The 19,892-nt window shown below is 49.6% G+C and overlaps 1 protein-coding gene across 6 annotated transcripts in view; it reads right to left on the minus strand.

Moving 5' to 3' along the window:
* MYLK (myosin light chain kinase) overlaps window positions 1-19,892 on the minus strand; it is a 221,368-nt gene that overhangs the window by 55,334 nt on the left and 146,142 nt on the right. For 5 of the 6 annotated variants that reach the window (XM_031663046.1, XM_031663049.1, XM_031663047.1 and 2 more), the window contains one exon: window positions 12,874-12,960. In XM_031663046.1, coding sequence (XP_031518906.1) covers window positions 12,874-12,960 — 87 coding nt within the window. Of the gene's footprint in view, window positions 1-12,873; window positions 12,961-13,299; window positions 13,573-19,892 lie in introns of those variants that run through there. The other variant, XM_031663050.1, reaches the window with a different exon arrangement.

A 19,892-nucleotide genomic window follows, 5' to 3' on the forward strand; every position in this document is an offset into this window, starting at 1 on the left:
CCCCATGGCGCTTATCACCATGTGAAAAACTGTATCTTCACTTATTTATTTACTGTCTGCCCTTCTCCTCCCCCTAAACTGTGAGCTTTCTGAGGGCAGGGAGTTTTTTGGTTCACTGCTGTGTACCAATGTGCCTGGCACGTAGTAGGCACTCAGTAACGATTTGTTGAATGAACGAGTGGGCTAATATTGACAACTGTTCATCCAGATAGCTTCACCTCTGCAGATGAAGGGGAAGTGGTGTCATTGGCTTGGATATGGGTTGTCCTGTGACCACAGACAAGTTGGTAACTGGTGGAACTTGTTATGCATTTCCACAAGGGGACGCGTGCTGCTGCCCACTGAATGCCCCAGGAGGACTGCGTGAGGCAGCAGTCCCTGACAGGAGCACACTGAGATCACGGAGCGGATGGCTGCCGGCTGTGTGGTTAAGCCCAGGGTGAGAGCTTCCACCAAGTTCACTCTGGCTCATTGTCATCATTGATCCATCCGTCCATCTCCAAAAAGTTACTCAGGGCCTACTGTGTGCCAGGCAAATGCCAGTCAGGATACACGACTAACCTGGGTACTGAGGAGGAAACCAAACAATATAAGAAATCAGGCCTCAGGGTCTTAAATGTCAAGGTATGTGGTCCATAGGAAAGAGGAAAGGCTTTTTTTTCTTTTTCTTTTGCCATAAAGGACATTTATAGGATAACTGGCAACATCTGAATAAGGTCAATAAATTAGATGATAGTATTGGATTAGTATTAATTTAATGTTTTGATCATCAAACTGTGGCTTTATAAGAGATTGTTCTTGTTTTTAGGAAATACACACTGAAGTATTTAGGTGTAGAGGGTATTCTGTGTGCAAATTACTTTCAAACTGTTCATAGTATATACGTATATATATGTGTGTGTGTATATATATATGTGTGTGTATATATACTTGTATATATGTGTGGAGAAGTAGAAGGAAGAGAGAAATGGAAAAAGAGAGGGAGAGAAAGAATACATGAAAAACAAGGCCAGGTGTGTTGGCTCACACCTGTAATCTCAGCACTTTGGGAGGCTGAGGCGGGTGGATCACCTGAAGTCAGAAGTTTGAGACCAGCCTGACCAACATGACAAAACCCCATCTCTACTAAAAATACAAAAATTAGCCAGGTGTGGTGGCATATGCCTGTAATCCCAGCTACTCAGGAGGCTGAGGCAGGAGAATCGCTTGAACCCGGGAGGCAGAGGCTGCAATGAGCTGAGATCGTGCTACTGCACTCCAGCCTGGGTGACAGAGCGAGACTCCATCTCAAAAAAATAAAAAGCAAACATAGTAAAATGTTAACCTTTGAGGAATCTAGATGAAGGGTATATACAATAATTTTTCATGCTATTTTTACAATGTTTTCTGTGAGTCTCAAATTATTTCAAGATAAATTACATAGAAAGTTATAAAAAAGATGTGTTATTCAGTCAACATGATGTGGCTGTTTGAATGGAAAAAGAACACTGTTGGTGGAGGAGATGGTTAGTTAGAAGACTAAAAGATAGGATGTAAGATGGACCTGAAGGCTAGGGAAGGTCTGAACTGGAGAAAGGGGAGAACCCACAGGTCAGGAACAGACAGTAGCTCAGAGGTGAGAATCAGGGTGATGTTTGGAGGAGGCTGGCAAAGCACAGGGCTGATATTGGACAGCAGGGGTATGAGGATAGTGGACACTCTAAATTAAACAGAATTAAGGTGAGGCATAGTGGTTCAGCCTGTAAGCCCAGCGCTTTGGGAGGCCGAGGTGGCAAGATCACTTGAGGCCAGGAGTTCGAGACTAACCTGGGCAACACGGCAAGACCCTGTCTCTATAAAAAACAATAAAAACAGCCAGGTATGGTGGTGCATGCCTGTAGTCTCAGTTAGTTGGGAGGGATTGCTTGAGCCCAAGAGTTCGAGGTTACAGTAGCTATGATTTTGCCACTGCAATCCAGCCTGGGTGAAGAGCGAGACCTTATCTCAGAAAAAAAGAAAGAAAATTTAAAATTTGGTTCCTTGGTTGCACTAGTCACATTTCAAGTTCTCAATAACCATATGTGGTTAGTAGCTATCACATTGTGTTGATGTGGGACATTTCTTTCATCACAGAGAGTTGAGCTGAGGCTTTGTCCTGAGTGAACAGCGAGTCCTCACTCAAACAGCAGTCGGGCTGGGCTAGAGGTCCCTGATAGGCCTTTCCAGCTCTTGGGGGACAGATCCAATTAGGAGGCTATTGCCATACCTTGGAAGGCACTGATCAAGATCCATGCAGAAAAGAAGAGGCAAATGAGAGGCAGAGGAAAGTTAAAAGAATTTAAGGGGCTAAACAGGAGGGAGGTACACAGATTACTTCGAGATTTCTTGCGTAGATACACGTGGAAAGTCATACTGAAGGAATATAGAATTAGGAGTACCAGACTAATCTGTTTGAATCTGTTTGTAGGTTAGAAGCCCAGGATCAGAATTCCAGAGGGAGGCTGGTGGAGACTGGAAGTGAAAGATTCCAGAATTAAAGAAGCCATTAGAATGGAAATCATGAAGATGGGCCATTTCCTTGGGGAAAGAGTGCAATGAAAGATTAGTGGAGGCCAGGGTTCGATCCCAGGTGTGTCCACAGTAAAGAAGCTGAGACATGGGAGAGGGCTGTGGAAGGACCCTGAGAGCAGGAGTGTTGCAACAAGCAAGGGTAGAGGAGGACAGATGCTGGGAAGAGCGCCAGGTGTGCCCAGCATGGAGTGAGAGATGGTGATGCTGGAGAGGCCAGGTTCCATGGGACAGCATGGTCCAAAGTCACCCCAGAGGAGATTCTTGAGTAAACAGTGGGGAATGAAATAGTCAACGATGCTGGAGGTGAAAGAACAAAGAGAAACAAGGAAACAAGAGGGAATATGAAGCTCAGGCTTCTTCTGAGGTGAGAAAAGAGAGAAGATGACAAGGTGGAAAGTAACGGCTGGGGCACAGTGGAGAGGGAGAGCCCAAAGATGCTAGAGGGAAGAGCATGGGGAGCCAAATCCTTTGGTGGGGGAGACCAGATGCGATATGGGATGCCTGTGACTGGCTGAGCCACAAAGGCCCTGCCCCTCTTCGTCCAGGACTGTTGGGAAGAGAGAGGCCCTCCAGGGAAGAAGAGAGGGCTTCTACTGGAGCCCAGATCTGATCTCTGGAGAGAGGAGGCCATCTGCTCAGAGGAGCTACGTGGAGGGCTGTTGTCATGGGCTGAATTGTGTCTCCTCAAATTCACATGTTGAAGCCCTAACCCTTGGTACCTCAGAATGTGACCGTATTTAGAAATAGGGCCTTAAAAGAGGTAATTAAATTAAAATGAGTCCATTAGGGTGGGCCATAGTCCAATTTGACTGGTGTCCTTATAAGAAGAGATTAGGAAGAAGAGAGAGAGAGAGAAAGGAGCGAGAGAGAAAGATGGAGGAAGGGAGAAGGAGAGAGGAGAGCGAGAGAGACCAGACAAACGCACGCACAGAGAAAAGACCATGTGAGGACACAGGGGAAAGATTGCCATTTTCAAGCAGAAACCTCAATCTTGGACTTCTAGCCTAGAGCTGTGAGAATCAATTTCTGTGGTTAAGCCACCCAGTCTGCCATGCTTTAAGTCAGCCCTGGAGGACTAATATAGTTGTGGATGGGCATCACCAGTGGGGTGGGCACCAGAGGGTGTGGGAAGGAGGTTGACAGTCCCTGGGGTGAAGAGCTAGGAGCGCAACATGAAATCAGGGGACTCCAAAGTCCTGCCCCATACTTGGTGGCTCTGGGTAAACCCATTTGACTGGAAGTGAAGCCCTAACTAATCTTTCAGTGTCATAGTTAAATAGGATTGAAGGCCAAATTTTTATGTTTGTTCTGTAAATTTGGAGCTACCATTATTTGAATTGGTTAGCATTTGAAGCTGGCTTGGTTCCTATCAGTAAAAACAATTTTAAGTGTTAACAATGTTTTATATCTTATTCTATACATATTTTATACGACCATCTGCTGAAATCCACTAATTGTGTACTAGGCTTATAGGCAGAAAACACCTGATTGTAAAACCCGGTTTCTCAGAGGGAGCGTTTCACTTGGTTCTTATCCCAATCAAATACAGCAGGGAGCATCATAATGTCTCCATTTTATGAAAAAGGAGATGGCATCTCATAAAAGTCTGGTGACTTGCTGGGTTCATAAAACCAGATGTTCTGGAGCTGGAAATGGGACCCAAGCCTCCTGCCAGCCAGGGTATGGAATAAATAAAATTTGTTGTGGAGTTAAGCTACATTATAAAGAAAGTATAGCACACAGTGCATGTTTTTTTTTTTTCTTTCTCTTTCTTTCTTTCTTTCTTTTTTTTTTTTTTTTTTGACACAAGGCCTTGCTGTGTCACCCAGGATGAGTGCAGTGGCATGATCACAGCTCACTGTAGCCTCAACCTGCTGGGCTAAAGTGATCCTCCCATCTCAGCACTCACCCAGCTAATTTTTTGTAGAGAGTCACTATGTTGCCCAGGCTGGTCTCAAACTCCTGAGCTCAAGTGAGCTCCCACCTCGGTCTTCCAAAGGGCTGGGATTACAGGCGTGATGGTGAGTGAGCCACCATGCTCAGCCTAAGTGAATGCTCTAACATCAGCCCCTCCCCCCACCATCCCCCTCTCTGAAACAAACAGATCCCCAGAGGACTTCTCTGTCCTTTGGGGCAAGTTTGGCCCCTTCAGCTATGTGGTACACCACCCTGTTGGCCAGTTCAGCCTTACACTAACCTGAGAGCTCTCATGTAGCACCTGTGCTTCTTCTCCCCAGTCCAGGTCCTCAGAAGAGGGGACATTCTGCTTGTCCAGATGCCCAAACTCACAGTACTCCTTGGCTCACGAACTCGTTTCCTCTCCTCTGGAGTCACTCTTATTATCTTATTATTCCTGTCAGCCCTTTGTCTCTCATCCCCTTCTCTGACACCATAAACTTTATGTACTAGCCAGTCAGAGAGGAACATCCTAGAAGGAAAAGAAAACCCAAGCACCTCTGCAAACTCCATAGTGGCTGCTGGCCACGGGACAGGCAGGGAGGGCAGAGCATGCCCTACTCAGGCTGCCCCTCTGAGGAGGGGCTCAGCCACCTCCTTTAGGCAGTCAGCTCAGGCAACACATCCTTCCTGATAGAGCACTGCCCCAGGGTACTGTGCTCACCGCTGCCCTTTGAGCTCCTCTTTCCATCCCCTATTCTCTTGCCTCCATTTCCCCTGAAGCCACACCTCTCTCCTGAGCCCGTACCAATACATCCAACTACCTGACCACCATCTCCCAGGGAGATGCCAAACACGTACTGCCAGCCCACCATGTGCAAAACCAAATCCAAGACCTTTTCCTCACACCTGCTCCTTGTCCCCATTTCTCCCAAGGCCCCCTCCCTGCCCATATCCCCTGACTAATGCCTGTTGACTACACCAACTGAGCACCTCCTCAGTCTGCCAATTTCTACCTTCCCACCACCAGCACTGTAGTCCCAACTGCATCACCTCCTAGGCTTCTGGTCCCCTGTCCCCCATCACATCTGTCACACTGTGGCCAAAGTGATCTTTCTCAAATGCAAATCTGATGTCACTTCACTGCCCGAATCTGTTCAGTGGCTGCCCACTGCCACTCAGGATCAAATTCAACTCGTCTTATGAGGTCTTTGAGCTCTGTCCCTGGCTTTCATCCCCAACTTTCTTGCTGGCTTTCCCAAGAGGGGACAACTTTCATCACACCCTTGACACTCAATATTAGTGGTTCTCAAAATTTAGCCTACATTATGATTGCCTGGAAAATTTAATAAAAACACAGATTCTTGGCTTCCAGGTGCTGGTGCTGCTACTGCTGCTGGTCCCTGCACCTTCCTTTGGGAAGTACTGCTCTGTAATCTACATGGAATGTCTTTCAGTTTCTGCAACACCAGGCTCTTGCCTTCGCTCCTTTGCACATGCTGGGCCCTCTTCTCTTGGATGGCTTTTGCACATTCTTTGGGCAGGTCCCAGCTCAAGTACCACTAATGCCCCGCTGGGTTCATGGCCCTCTGAGGTAGCTCCATCACAGCATTCATCAGGCACTGCTATTTCAGAAACCTGTCCCCAACATACACACTATGGCAAGCTTCTGGGGACAGGGATAGGATCTACCTTCTGTATCTGCAGTGCCCTAGCATAGTACCTGCCTGATAAATGACCATAAAGGAATGAGTGAAACCCTTAAGGATTTCTGTTAACCTGGGAATTCCCAAGGAACATTCTTCCCCAGCCCTGGGCACTGATGCTGAGAAATATAGCCCTGAGGCTTGAATTTTTACATAACTTTCTATTAAAAGGATCAGTTTCTGCTGTCGCATCTTGGATCAAAACTGCCAGGTGCTGAGCCTTCCACTCTAGATAGAATATTGATATTAGAGGAAGTGAAATAGCCCAATAAAAACATGAGTCAAAACATTGGATCTGGAAGGCTCCTGGGAAACCTGGAGCAGGGGTGGGGAGGCCAGCCTCCTAATTGTCCAGTTAATCTGTTCCAGCCGACCCAAGCCCTAACCGTCCTGGGAGGGGGGAAAAAGGAGGTCAGTAACCCACGGAAGTTTCCAGATGCTCAGTCTGAAAGCACCTGAATGCCTCACTCTCAAACATGGAAAATCAGCAGGGCAGAGAGACCAAAGCGAACGTTTGCAAGATAGGTGCAGAGCCTGAAGGTGGGTCTGCAGAGTCAAAAGGTCTGAGATAATGGAAAGCAAAGGAGAATTAGGGAACTAGCCCTACCAGCCTTGGGTATAGGGAGGTCCCTGGATGTCTGCCTCTCTGGGGACATTTCCCTTTTTAGGTAGGTAGTTAAAAATAGACATCAAATCCTCCACAATTCCCAAAATCAGCATGAACTTTCTGCCAAAGGCTCCTGAAAAGGACTCGGGCTGGGCTGAGTGTGGAGCGAGCACCCACCCCATAAGGCCGTATGGGAGCAGGGAGGAGGTGGGGGCACCTGAGGACGGAAGGCTGAGTCCTACCACACTGGCCCTGGGTGACCTGACCCACTCCCCCACTGCACACACTGGCCCCATCCAGTACATCCTTACAGATATGTGGAGGAATATTGGTCATTTTCCCAGAATTAACATCTCTGGGCAAATTTCTTGCTCACCTTCCTCAAAGCAAGGACTGTCACACAAGAAGATTCCAAAGAAACAGCGCTCCTCTGATTACTGCAAACATCTATTCCCAAACCCCCAGGACGCAGAGCGTCAGGATGGTTATGAAAGAGGTGTGCTGGGCCAGGGGTGCCAGCATTGCTCGCTGGGTACCCTCCAGGTCCCCACTCTGGCCATTTCACTGGCTTATGGGAGACACTGGGGGAGTTGGGGAAGGAGTTGGGAGGAGTAGTGGGTGGAAGTTATAGGGTCACATACCTGTGGGTGGGAGTGTGCTAGGTAGGCACTATTCCTCCTCCCAGACCCACACTTTGGTTGGGAGTAACTGGGAGTTGGTGCCAGCTTTCAGAAACCTTCATGGAAATAGCCCAGTCTCTCTCCCAGGGCCCCACATCTTTCACTGTCAGGCAAGCCTTGATGCCAAATCCCAACCTCTCTTCCACCTTTTGAATCCCATCAGGATTGAACATTCCCCATGACCTGCAGAGGAATGTTTAAAAAAAAGATTTGATCCTGGGGAAATCTTGCATGGAAACTGGATACAGTTTTTAATATCCAGAGATGCTTTCAAATTGACACAACTTTCCATTTTAGAGGCAGACACATATGGGAGGTCTAGGCAAAGATATCTGAGAGTCTCATAATCTGGGATGTTCCAAAGTGACTGATGTCAGAGATGAAGCTCAGACCAAGGCCAGGCATGGACTACAAAGGGATGTTCCATCGGCATCATCCCCAGTGACAGAACCACAGTGGAGGCAAGGACCCTTGGAGCATGGGAACTTATGAACTGGTTTGAAAATCAAATATTTATTATAAACCTACTGAGGGACCAGCTACTGAAGTTTTGGAGATGAACAGGACCCGGTTAATGTCTTCAAGTTGTAAAAGCCCCACATGGATGCCCATTTAAGTCTCTTCTGAAAGACCATCAATTTATGCAGACTGCTAGGAGGAATTCCTAGAGTCTACTATCAAACTGGCATCACCTCATGTGCATTTCCTAAGGCCACTTCTTAAGCCCCGTCAATGCCTCCTTCACACAGCCAGCATGCTTGTCTCCCCTCACACAAAATTCCCAAGAACTCCCCTGGCCATTTGGGCCCCCTCCAGCTGGGACTCCCCTAAACCTGTATGCTTAAGGCCTCTTTCCCTCAGGACACTTTTGCTGCTGTGTGACCTAAACTATGCTTGCTGTAGCTTTGGACTCCTTCACACTTCAGATGATATGAAGGAGAGTTTTTAATCTTAAGTGAACTGTGTCACTCAAAAGCTTTCCATCCAATGGGCTGATGCTGATGTCAGAGTCGGGAAAGGCCTGGGGTCAGCTGGAGAAACTCCCCATTTAACTGGCAAGGAAGCCCAGGTCCAGAGGAATGAAGGGCTTTGACCAAGGCCACATATTTAACTACTGGGAGAACCAAGACCTTCGTCTCCTGCTTTCTACCTCATTGGCTTTCTTGCTGTGTCTTGTGCCTGAGTATTGCCCCAGAACTGAGCATAGTAAGTTGGCACCCGGAGTCTGACAGGAGTATCTCTGTCTCCCCATGCCCTGCTCAAGCTTAGACGGAAGAGTGTGGGGTGTTTCTTCCCTGGGCCTGTGAACTTCTTTCCTGTTCCATCTCCAAAGGGAGGAGAGGACCCACTCTGGGCTGGAGAAGTACACGAAGTGTTTTAGGAGTGTTATTATTAAATATTCAAGAGGAGAAAAAGATAGCCATAAAGAACATTATTGGAACAACTAACAATAAATGTAGACTGTGAATCAATTAGACAACAGTATTGGTTCAATGACAAATTTACTCTTTGATTTTGATTTCAATAGTTGCATTTTAGTTATGTTCTTAGGACAACAGAATAATTAGAAGTCAAGGGCATGATGTCTCCAATTTGGCCTAAAATGGTAGGTACCTATCTCTATCTAAATGAATAAATAAATGAATATATATATAGAGAGAATGACAAAACAGTGAAACAAAATGTAAACAACTGGTGACTCTAAATAAAGAGCATACAAGAGTTCCTTGTACTATTGTTGCAATGTTTCTGTAAATTTGAAATTATATCAAAATAGGTATAAAAAATTCCCATCAAGAGGCACACAGCAAACACTGAGAGGTCTCAAGGTCCAGGGAGGCAAGCTGGCTGCAGCTCTCCTTCCCCCAGCTTTAGTGGCAGCCTAAAGCCAGTCCTATCAGCCAGTCCTCCTGCCACCCGCAATGAGCCAGGGGACATATGGCCAAGCCACATGTGGACAGCACAGAGTATGTCCTGAGACTGCGGCCAGGCCCGGGTGTAGTGGCCAGAACGGAGGTCAGGGTTGGCACTACAGTTCCACACCTTACTAGCTGTGAGACCCTGGACAGGACAGTTTAGTTCTCTGAGGCTCTGTTTAGCTCATCCCTAAAATGGGAACAGCTATTTATAGCGCAGTTGAGTGAGACTTGGCTGAAGTGACACAGATCGAGCTCCTGAGGTGCTCCCAGTGCACAGGCACTCGGTAGACTCTGATTTTATTCAGCCTGCAGCTGTCCTGAGACAGGTGCCCTCACAATCTTCACTCCAGCATCTGGGTGGCTCCTCCCTGTCTGCCTCCTCCCCATCTGATGTTACCATTTTCTCTCCAGTCAAACCACATAAACCGCATTCCTCTCCTTCAAAACCTGACCCTGCTTTCCTCATCCCAAAATCCTCCCAAGCTGCTCCCACCTCCCCCCTGCACTTGTGAGTCGGTGTCTGGCAGGTTAACTTGTACTTCTGTCTGCTTTCTCTCACCCTGTCCTTGCTTGGGTTGGGGTGGATGCCCTTGGGTTTTCCCTCATGCTCCTCATTGCTCAGCAGGGAGGGAGGTGTGCAGAAGAGGGACCTGGTCACCATCTGTTTGATGAGAAAATCACTCAGCCTCACCTCAGGAAAGATGGATTTCCCTCTTAGACTAGGTACTTCTCAGCCCTTGACACAGATGAACACACACACACACAGCCAGATCGCTCATGGAATCAGAGGTGTCTGGGACTGGGGATGGCAAAGCTAAGAGAAAAAGGCAGGTTGCAGAGGTGTACAGACTGTGTGATTCCATCTCTGTGAGGCAAAAACGCAATTGATGTACTTGTGCATGTATATAAAAATGCATGGAAAAAAGTCATTGAGGATTTTTGGGGCTTGAGTGGAATTGGGGGTAGATGAAAGAGGACTTTCACGTTATACATAGTATATTTCTATATTGTTTAAAATGCTTAAATAAGAATGTGTGCATATATAATGTATATAATTAATAAACTAAGAATTATCCTCCAAAGGGAGAAAAGAACGGGTGCAGACCTAAAAGACATCTTCACTTTCCATCTCTGGGCAGCCGCCTTCTCAGGACGCTCCAGAAACAAACCCCAGGGTGTCTCTCAGGTCCCCAGGGTACAGGCTTCTGAAGGACAAGAGGGCAGGGGTGCAAGCAGGTGGAGGGCAGCTGCAGCCAGCCTGGCACTGCTCTCAGTGCTGGGGCGGCAGGTTTGGGGTGACGGGGGGGGGGGGCGGGGCGGTGGGCCAGCAAAGGGGTACAAAGTGGCCATGACTTTGGAGTGTGTGGAGATACACACTGCCATTCTTTCAGGGGCAAGATGTCTGAAATTCCAACATGGGGGCTCTGCACACAGAGTGAGATCCAAGTGGCATCTACTGGAGTTAATCCAGTTGTGAATGTGTGTTTTCTGCAGAGATGAAGCACTTGCTGCCAGCCTGCTGCTCCCCTACTAACTCAGATGGAGCTTCACTCCCTCCTTCCAGCCTCCCCACCACAGGGTGCCTTGCTCTGCTCTCTGGGCAACACGATACTCTGAGGATGCTGATGTGAGGGTCCCCGAGGCGGGTCCACACTTAACAGAGGCAGCAGGGGAGACCCCCTTCTGCTTCTCAAGACCCATAGTGTGGGCACCAGGCTTCTCCCTGGAACAGCTGGTTTCCAGCTTGACTGCACATGGGGTGACCTGGAGCTTGAACAAATACTGAGGCCTGGCACCCACCCCTGAGATTCTGATGTAATTGATCTGGGGGCAGGGGAAGCCTGCGTGGCAGTGGTTTAAAAGCTCCGCAGGTGAATATAACATGCAGCCAGGGGTGCGAGCCGCTGCTCCAGACTCGGACAGTGACAACTTGCATGGTGTTTCCACAGCCTCTGTTCTCAGGGCAGACAGCCCAACTCCTGCTCTGCTCATCGTCTCAAGCTTGTTTTCCTCCTCCACAGTTTGGCTCTGACCCCATCTCACCTCCTCAAAGGCTCATTGGAGTGGGTGTGCTGGAGCTGAGGGCTAGAGGCCGCCCACCAGATCAACCCCTGCACTGCAGCTTCTGCACCCAGAAGTGGGGGACAGCCATGCTATAGCCCCAGTTCACAGCCCCTGGTGCCCTTCCTACATTCTCTTATCTCTTCTGCTCACGGTTTTCCATACCAAGTATAGCACGGGCCCAAGGAATATTTTTGGAAGATAAAATTATTAACCCATTCTCACTAGGTTTTTCTTGGTATTATGTATGCATTCCCAACAACTTATTAAATGTCCATTCTTGATATTCTCAGGCTATCTACCTTGGTTAAGTGTCAACGAGAAATTAATTCCAATTTCGCTGCCCCAACATACTGAAGGCTGCATTCCCCCAACAGCCTGGCTGGGGTATGTTTGAGGAACCCAAGTTCATCATTAGGAAGGTAAGAATAAAACAAAGTCACAAACACTGCGTTGTAATGGAAGAAGACTGTAGTCTGAATTAATCAGGCTCAATTACTTTTCTCTATCAGTAGGGGCAATTAGGAGCTTATCTTGTTTTCTGTTTGTTTGTTTTAAAACACAGCATGTGCTGGGGATGTTCAAACGACTCTGCACCCTCTGTTGAAACTGTAGGTTTCAAAGGATAGTTCTGCTGTCAAAATTAGATTAAAAATTATAAGGGCAGCCGGGGTCACATTGTGACTTTTGAGGCCCTTCTGCCTTTATAGCCCCCTCCTCCACCAAAAAAAATGTACATAGATTGAATTATATATCAAGTATTATATTTGAATTATGTAAATTACTTTATAACTGCATGGGTATAAAGATGAATATATTCATGTTATGAATTAAAACATTGTCTTTGACTTAAAAGTTCACTTTTTTCTTCTAATTTTATAAGCTATTACAGCATTTGGCAGGCCTGTAAAAGCATTGTGGACCCTACGCATGGTGCCTAATGGATGTGTGGGCTCTGGGGAAGCTGAGATCCAAAAAGAGGAAGGTAGCTGTCTATGGTCATGGAGAGTCTCCTTTCTCTCTCGGCTTCTTATACCACACTGCGATTTGCCTTCCATGAGCAAGGCACAGCATGTGTCATTCTGAAAGGTAATCGCTTGAACAGACTCTGTACAATGGAGGAGGGAGGATGAGACCCAGACACGTCTCCGTGACACTGGGAAGGAGAGAGTGGAGGAGCCAGGTGTTGACTCTGGGAGCTGAGGTGAGGAAGAATTCAGGGATGAGGGACTTTTCAGAGGAGTTTGCCAGAAAGGTATCCCATGGAGAGAGGTGCCAGAGAAGGCACGAAGGAAGGAACTGGTTCTGTTATTGGGCACTTCGGGGTGTGGGCGGACATCAGACTTCCAGGAGCTTGGGCAACAGTGAGTGACCAGGAAGTGGGGGCTCTGAGGCTGCCCTCAGTCCCTGCCCCTGCCCCTGCCTCTGCCTGGTGAAGCTGGGCGAGTACTCACTCTCAGTTCCTAGCACGGGAGGAAGAGAGCTCTTGGGCCTCCGGGATTTCATCTCTGGGGCCTTGGTATTCTCACTGGCCGGGGCATCTGGAACGAAACAGGTAACAACCAGCGTTAGTCAGCAGCCGCTGAGGAACTGAGCAGAGGGGGCCTCTCGGTCAAAATCCCACCTCGACCAAACTCCTCCCCCAACTCTGAGGGCCTTTTGTGCCTGCTGGACAGAACAGTGCCTGCGTCCAGGCAACCTCCTTCACCCTCCATGAGAGCACCAAAGAAGGGCCGTCCACTGCCCTGGGCCTGATTAATGCGGTGAAGACAGCACCGTCACCTTGGCAAGATGAGCGCACAGGCTGCCCTGGGAGCTTGGGATGATCCCCCAGGAATGCCATTGCTGGCAGAGTCGGGGCACAGTCACCCCTTGCTCACCCTCCCGGCTTTCTCCTCCATCAGGCCTTGTCTCCCTCCTGCTAGACATCCTGGGTCTCCAAAAGGCTGTCTCTCCAATAGGGGGAGGAGGGGACAGGGTCCCTGCTCTTGGGCTCATGGACTAGAGCTGGCACACAGCTTCTGATTTCTCCGACTTTCTTCTGCAGACCAAACTTTGCAGTGACAAACCAAACGGAGGTCTCTGAGCAGGCATCCAGCACACCTCCCCTCTGAGACAGGGTCTAGGCCCCACTGTGGGGCCTCTGCTAGCCCTCCCCCAACAGGCCCAGTGAAGCTGGGCACAGCTGCCTGCTGGGCGGACCTAAAGATGCTGGGCGGTGCCTGCCCTTGGGCTCTGCTCCACACTCCCTCTGCCAGAGGAAACCCTCCCTCATGGAGGGCAAGCAGGGAAACATCACTTGGCTGGCTGGGCTGGGTGGGAAGGCCCTCACCGGCCCCCAGGACACTGTAGGGAAACCACCCGGGAAATGGGATAAGGAGGAGCTGGTTGAGTGGCTATCACTGGGCCCCAGCACATTCACTGGCCTTCCTTTCCCCACAAGGAGCGCTCTTTGGGGACGGCACTGAGAGACAGTCTCCCCCTTGGAGCCCTCTCCCTGGGCGTTCTTTTCCTGCTCCTGAGGAGAGGAAGCTCAGTGGGGGCGGGGGTAGGTGGGGGGACTTTCCAGCGGAGGCTTCACCACATTCCTGAGGCTTGGCTGGGGAGGAAGAGCCCTCTCACATCCGCCTCCAGGACTGGCAGTCAGGGCTGATCTTGCCTAGACTGGGCTCCTGGGGCTCTGAGGGGTGGGCACAGGGAGCAGAACTGGGGGCTGGGGACATCCTCCTCCCAGCAAGTGGACTCTGAGCTGCCTCTGGATGCATTTCTCCTTCTGGGAGGCATTTAGGCTCCTCGCCTTCCCCAGAACATGGATCTGCCCGCATGAGTCCCTCCACTCATCACCACCCCACAGGCTTCCTTCCCAGCCTAGCGCCTGCCTCCTCTCTGTTCCGGGCAATCCAGGGAGGAGGCCCTGTGCGGGTGTCGCAGGCTCATGGCAGCTCAGAAGCAGACAGGCCTCCAGGGGCTGTGGGGGCAATCCCCCACCAAAGACAGCGGAAAGCCCTGCATGTACCATTAGGGGCTTTAAGTGGGACTTCTTAGCAGTACATGACAGGGTGTGCGGGGGAGCAGACAGCCAAAGCAACCCTTTCAAGTAGCCCTTGACACCAAAACGCTTCCTCGCCTCCACTTCCCACTGCAAGCCGGACTCCTGCCACCTCCCATACGGGCAAAAGAGCCCCAGATGGCACATCAGGGGTCCCTGCTATCTGGAGTGGACACTCTCAAGTTCCTCAGAAGGCTGCCTGCAACCCAGCACGCCAGTTCCATGGGGACACAGAGAAGCAGAAAGCTGTAGGGCAGGGATGATTTCATTTTCTTACACTGGACATTTTCCCCAAGGATCACGGTCATTCTCAGCTACAGAAAAATCCTCTGGACATAGTTATTTGTCAGCCTCGGTGGATCTCAGCCTCAGCTGTATGTTAGAAGCACCTGTGCCAGGGTATCTCACCTCACAGGTCCTGGTTTCATTGGTCTGGGTTGGGGTCTGGGCATGGTATGACCCAGAAGCTCCATGGATGACTGATACTTGGCCAACAGAAAACTCCTCGTCTCTCCTCAAGCACAGGGAGTGCACAGGGAGTGGCTCCAGGACTATTCCAAGAGGCAGAAAAACCTGGCAGTGCTTCCCCTTGATATCTGGGGATGAGGGTGCCATAAACCAGGGGCATGGAGTCAGTCTAAGCTTCCCTTGTCTGGGGCTCTCCCTTCTTCCCTTCCTTGAAGACCAGCATTTCTAACCGTCGCCGATGACAATGTAAAGAAAGGTGCGGCCGGGCGCGGTGGCTCACGCCTGTAATCCCAGCACTTTGGGAGGCCGAGGCGGGCGGATCACAAGGTCAGGAGATCGAGACCACGGTGAAACCTCGTGTCTACTAAAAATACAAAAAATTAGTCGGGCGCGGTTGTGGGCGCCTGTAGTCCCAGCTACTCGGGAGGCTGAGGCAGGAGAATGGCGGGAACCCAGGAGGCGGAGCTTGCAGTGAGCTGAGATCCGGCCGCTGCACTCCAGCCTGGGGACAGGGTGAAGCCCCCGTCTCAAAAAAAAAAAAAAAAAAAAGAAAGGTGTACCCAGTAATTGTTTCGTTTGTTTGGCCCTTTTTTTTGAAATGGAATCTCACTCTGTCGCTCAGGCTGGAGTGCAGTGGCATGATCTCGGCTCACTGCAACCTCTGCCTCCCAGGTTCAAGTGATTCTCGTGCCTCAGTCTCCTGAGTAGCTGGGATTACAGGCGTGCACTAACACGCCTGGCTAATTTTTCATATTTTCGGTAGAGATGGGGTTTTGCCATGTTGGCCAGGCTGGTCTTGAACTCCTGGCCTCAGGTGATCTGCCTGCCTCAGCCTCCCTAAGTGCTGGGATTACTGGCATGAGCAACTGCACCTGGCCCTTCTTAAGGAACAGGAGTACAGGGCAGAGTATGTATGCAGTTCTGCACTCCTTGGCTTCAGCACTCATTCTCCTGGTGAGTCTTGCAGCATAGAGGAGGGAGAAGGATCGGGTTTGCTTTTTTAACTGATGAGTAAGCTGAGGCACAAGAAAGCAAAGGATAAGAGGCCCAGTTTTCCTGGGTTCCTGAAAGAAGGGCAGCAGGGACTGAGACTCCTTCTGTCCTCATGCGGTTGTGTTGGGCTTTACTTCCAAGCATCACCACAGTAGAGACCAAGAGAGAACAGCTCTAGCTTTGGCTTTGTCATCAGCAATTTTGGGAACTTGGAGAAATAATTTAAACTGTCCCATGTCTCTGTTTCCACATCTGTACAAGGGAATCACTTTTTTTCTCTACCTCATGGTGTTCCAAAGCCCAAAGGAGAGAACACATGCAACAGTGTTTTGGAAAGCAGGAAATGATCGTTTATCAGCCGGGTGTGGTGGCTCACGCCTGTAGTCCCAAGACTTTGGGAGGCCAAGGCAGGCGAATCACTTGGACCCAGAAGTTCAAGACCAGCCTGGGCAACATGATGAAACCCCATCTCTATAAAAATTACAAAAATTGGCCGGGCACTATGGCATGTGCTTGTAGTCCTTAGCTGCTTGGGAGGCTGAGGTAGGAGGATCACCTGAGCCCACAGAGCTTGAGGCTGCAGTGATCATGCCACTGCACTCCAGCATGGATAACAGAGTGAGACCCTGTCTCCAAAAAATGAAAAAAAAAAAAAGAAAATGATCACTTACCTATGAATTAATTCCCCTTGATAGCCACATTCCCTTACCTACTTCTGAGTCAGCTTTAAAATTTTCCACCTTCGGAAAGCCCTCCCTGCCCTGCCCCATCTGCCGCTGCCTCCGTCCTCGGCTCTAGGGTGCTGGGGTTTCACTGGACGTGTCAGTACACTACCCTGTAATGTGCTTTGAGTCTTATTTTCAGAAGTTCCTGCAGCACTTTATCTTTCCATCTGGCCATGAGGAAAGGGGCTCAAGTCCCCCTTTCAAACGAGGCACACCCCAGACTCGGAGCCCAGGAGGTGACCGCACTCCACCTAAAGTGTCAGCATGGTGGGGCTGTGCATGCACCACAGGGCCCTGCCAGGGATGCAGAGCCAGCAGACCTCCATGCCAACTGCAGCAAGGAGTAGGCTGGAAGGGCCATGTGCCTAATCAAAACCAGCTTTGTGCTCACATGACTGCCCAGGGGATAAAAATAATAGTAATATAAGTTTAAGAGCAGCTTGTATTTTCTATTTTAATCATTTTGTGGTGAAATTAAACTCCATTGCTAGATCTAGGCCCCTAAGGCTGAAGTCCTTAGCTTGTGTCCCCAAAGAAGTGTGGGGAAGGAAGATGGAGGTGTGGGGAAGTGGGGGGCCTCTACATGGAGGGGAAAACGTGTCCTTCTATGGACAATGCCTCACCCCTTCCACTCCTGGGCTCTGGACTCAAGCTGTCTGGGCAGCATTTTTTTTTTTTTGTCTCCCTCAAGAGGTTGGTTCCCTGAACTTTGACCCCATGCAGGGGGCATGAGGTCTTGGGAAGCTTCTTGGAGGGGTCCAGCTTCTAGGGGCCCCCAGTGGGGCAGGGCAGAGGGGCTGGGCTTCAGCTTCTCCCTGGGTTGGCTTATCCCTCCTTGCTGGCCTCTCTCTCTGACTGAGTGCAAGCAGTGTGCTAGCATATTAAGGAGGAGAGATCAGGATGCTCGCGCTTCTTTCTGGCTCTGCTGCTTAGGAACTGTGAGTCCCTGGGCAAGTTCCTGAACTTTTCTGAGTCTGAGCTTCCTCACAAGGAAAACGGAAATAACATCACCTCAAGAGAAGAGTGAGGGAGGTGTGACCAAGTCAGAAGGTGATGGCTGACATTTACTGGGTACTGACTCCATGTATGCACGGTGCTAAGTGCTTTGTGTTGATCTATACCATCAGATCAGGTTGAACTATACCATTCACCAGTATGGAAGTGTTTTTGACCTACAAAAACAGCAATTATATTTAGTTCCACATAATACCTGTTAGTTGTCTGTGATGATTTAAAGAATAAATCTGGGCCAGGCGCGGTAGCTCATGCCTGTAATCCCAGCACTTCGGGAAGCTGAGGCGGGTGGATCACCTGAGGTCAGGAGTTCGAGATCAGCCTGGCCAACATGATGAAACCCCTTCTCTACTAAAAATACAAAAATTAGCAGGGCGTGGTGGCGGGTGCCTGTAATCTCAGCTACTTGGGAGGCTGAGGCAGCAGAATGGCTTGAATCCAGGAGACAGAGGTTGCAGTGAGCCGAGATTGCACTACTGCACTCCAGTCTGGGCAAAAAGAGCAAAACTCTGTCTCAAAAAAAAAAAAAAAAAAAAAAAAGAATAAATGTGGGGGTGGGAGCAGACTTAGTAATATGGCAGGGCCAAGGTCAACAAAGGAGGGGTGGGTCAAAATCAGTTAAGCAATAATCAGAAGTGCCCAGGGGCCAAGGTAACAGTGGACCACAGTGGTTAGGAAACGAGGCTTGGATTTAACTTCCTTCACTCTCCTTCCTTTGGGTGACCTTCAGACAGGGTCTCCCTCTGTCCCCCAGGCTGGAGTGCAGTGGTTCAATGCTGGCTCACTGTAGCCTCAACCTTCCATGCTCAAGCTTCCTCCTGGCTCAGCCTCCTGAGTAGCTGGGACTACAGGCATGCCCCACAGCAGACAGCCAACTTTTGTATTTTTTGTAGAGACAGGGTTTCACCATGTAGCCCAGGCTGGTATTGAACTCCTGGCTCAAGCAATTCACCTGCCTCTCAAAATGTTGGTATTACAGGCGTGAGCCACCACACCCGGCCTGGAACATTAATCTTGATCATTCCTTCCTTTTTGAAGTTCTTATCATTTGGTTTCTAGGACACCCCCATCTCCTGGGTTTCTTCCCATATCACTGGAGTACTTCCTTCTTAGTCTTCTTCGCAGGCCCCTGTCCTGCCCCTGCCTCTCTCTCTCTCCCTCTTCTTATCTTCACCTCTGTACTCTCCAGGGACCTCATTCAACCCCAGGGCAGTGAATGGCCTCTGTGTGTGGATGGCTCCCCATATCCTGCCTCCAACCCTGACCTCCCCCTCAACTTCAGGTTCATCTAAACACCTGCCTATGTGACAGGACTGCTTGAGAGGTCAAATGGGCATCTTAAACTTCACATGCACTAAACTCTTGATCGTGCCCTCCCCCCCACCCTACCATTGATCTTCACTCCCCCCATGAAAACTAAGAGTCATCTTTGACTTCTCTCTCTCTCTCTCTCTCCATACCCAGCTCATCAGCAGCTCCTATCAGCTCTATAGCCAAAGAGGTTATGAATCTGATCACTTCCCGCCCCTGTTGTGGCAACCCCCGATTGTGCTCCCTGCTTTCCCTCTGACTCATCCTGGGTCTGGTCATCACATGGACATGAGTGATCCTTCATAAATGTCCAGTGTTGGCCCATCACACTTAGAATAAAATCTCATGTTTTTTGGTCATAGCCAACACTGCCTGGATCTGGTCCACAGTCCTCCTCAACCTCACTTCCTACCATCCTGCCCCTTGCTCATGGCTCCACCACCCTGGCCTCCTGCCTCATCCTGAAATGCCTCAAGCACAGTGTCCTCAGCTCAGGGCTATGCTCTCGTTGTCACCTTGTCCCTCTTCCTTCCCTGGCTTCCTTCAGTCTCTGTTCAAATGTTCCTTCCTCAGAGGGGCCTCAGCGACCACCCCGTCCAAAAATGGTACTCCCTTCCCCATTACCTTGCTTTGCTTTCTCCATAGCTGGTGACATTACCTGAGGATATGACACAGCTGTTCACCTGCATTACTGCCTCTCTCCCACTAGAAAAGTCCCAAGAGCTGGAACTTCTCCGACTTCATTTACTGTGTTAAAACCAGCTCCTACGGCAGTGCCTGGCAAAGAGTGGGCACTCAGATACTTGTTGAATGACTGAGTGAGGGCATGAGTACCCACTGGAGTGTCCCTCCCTATCACAATCATGCATGACCCTCTGTAGTCACAAAGCCCTGGTCTCACTGGTACCAAAAG

The sequence above is a fragment of the Papio anubis genome, chromosome 2 (assembly GCF_008728515.1).
Source record: "Papio anubis isolate 15944 chromosome 2, Panubis1.0, whole genome shotgun sequence".
NCBI classification, from domain to species: domain Eukaryota; kingdom Metazoa; phylum Chordata; class Mammalia; order Primates; family Cercopithecidae; genus Papio; species Papio anubis.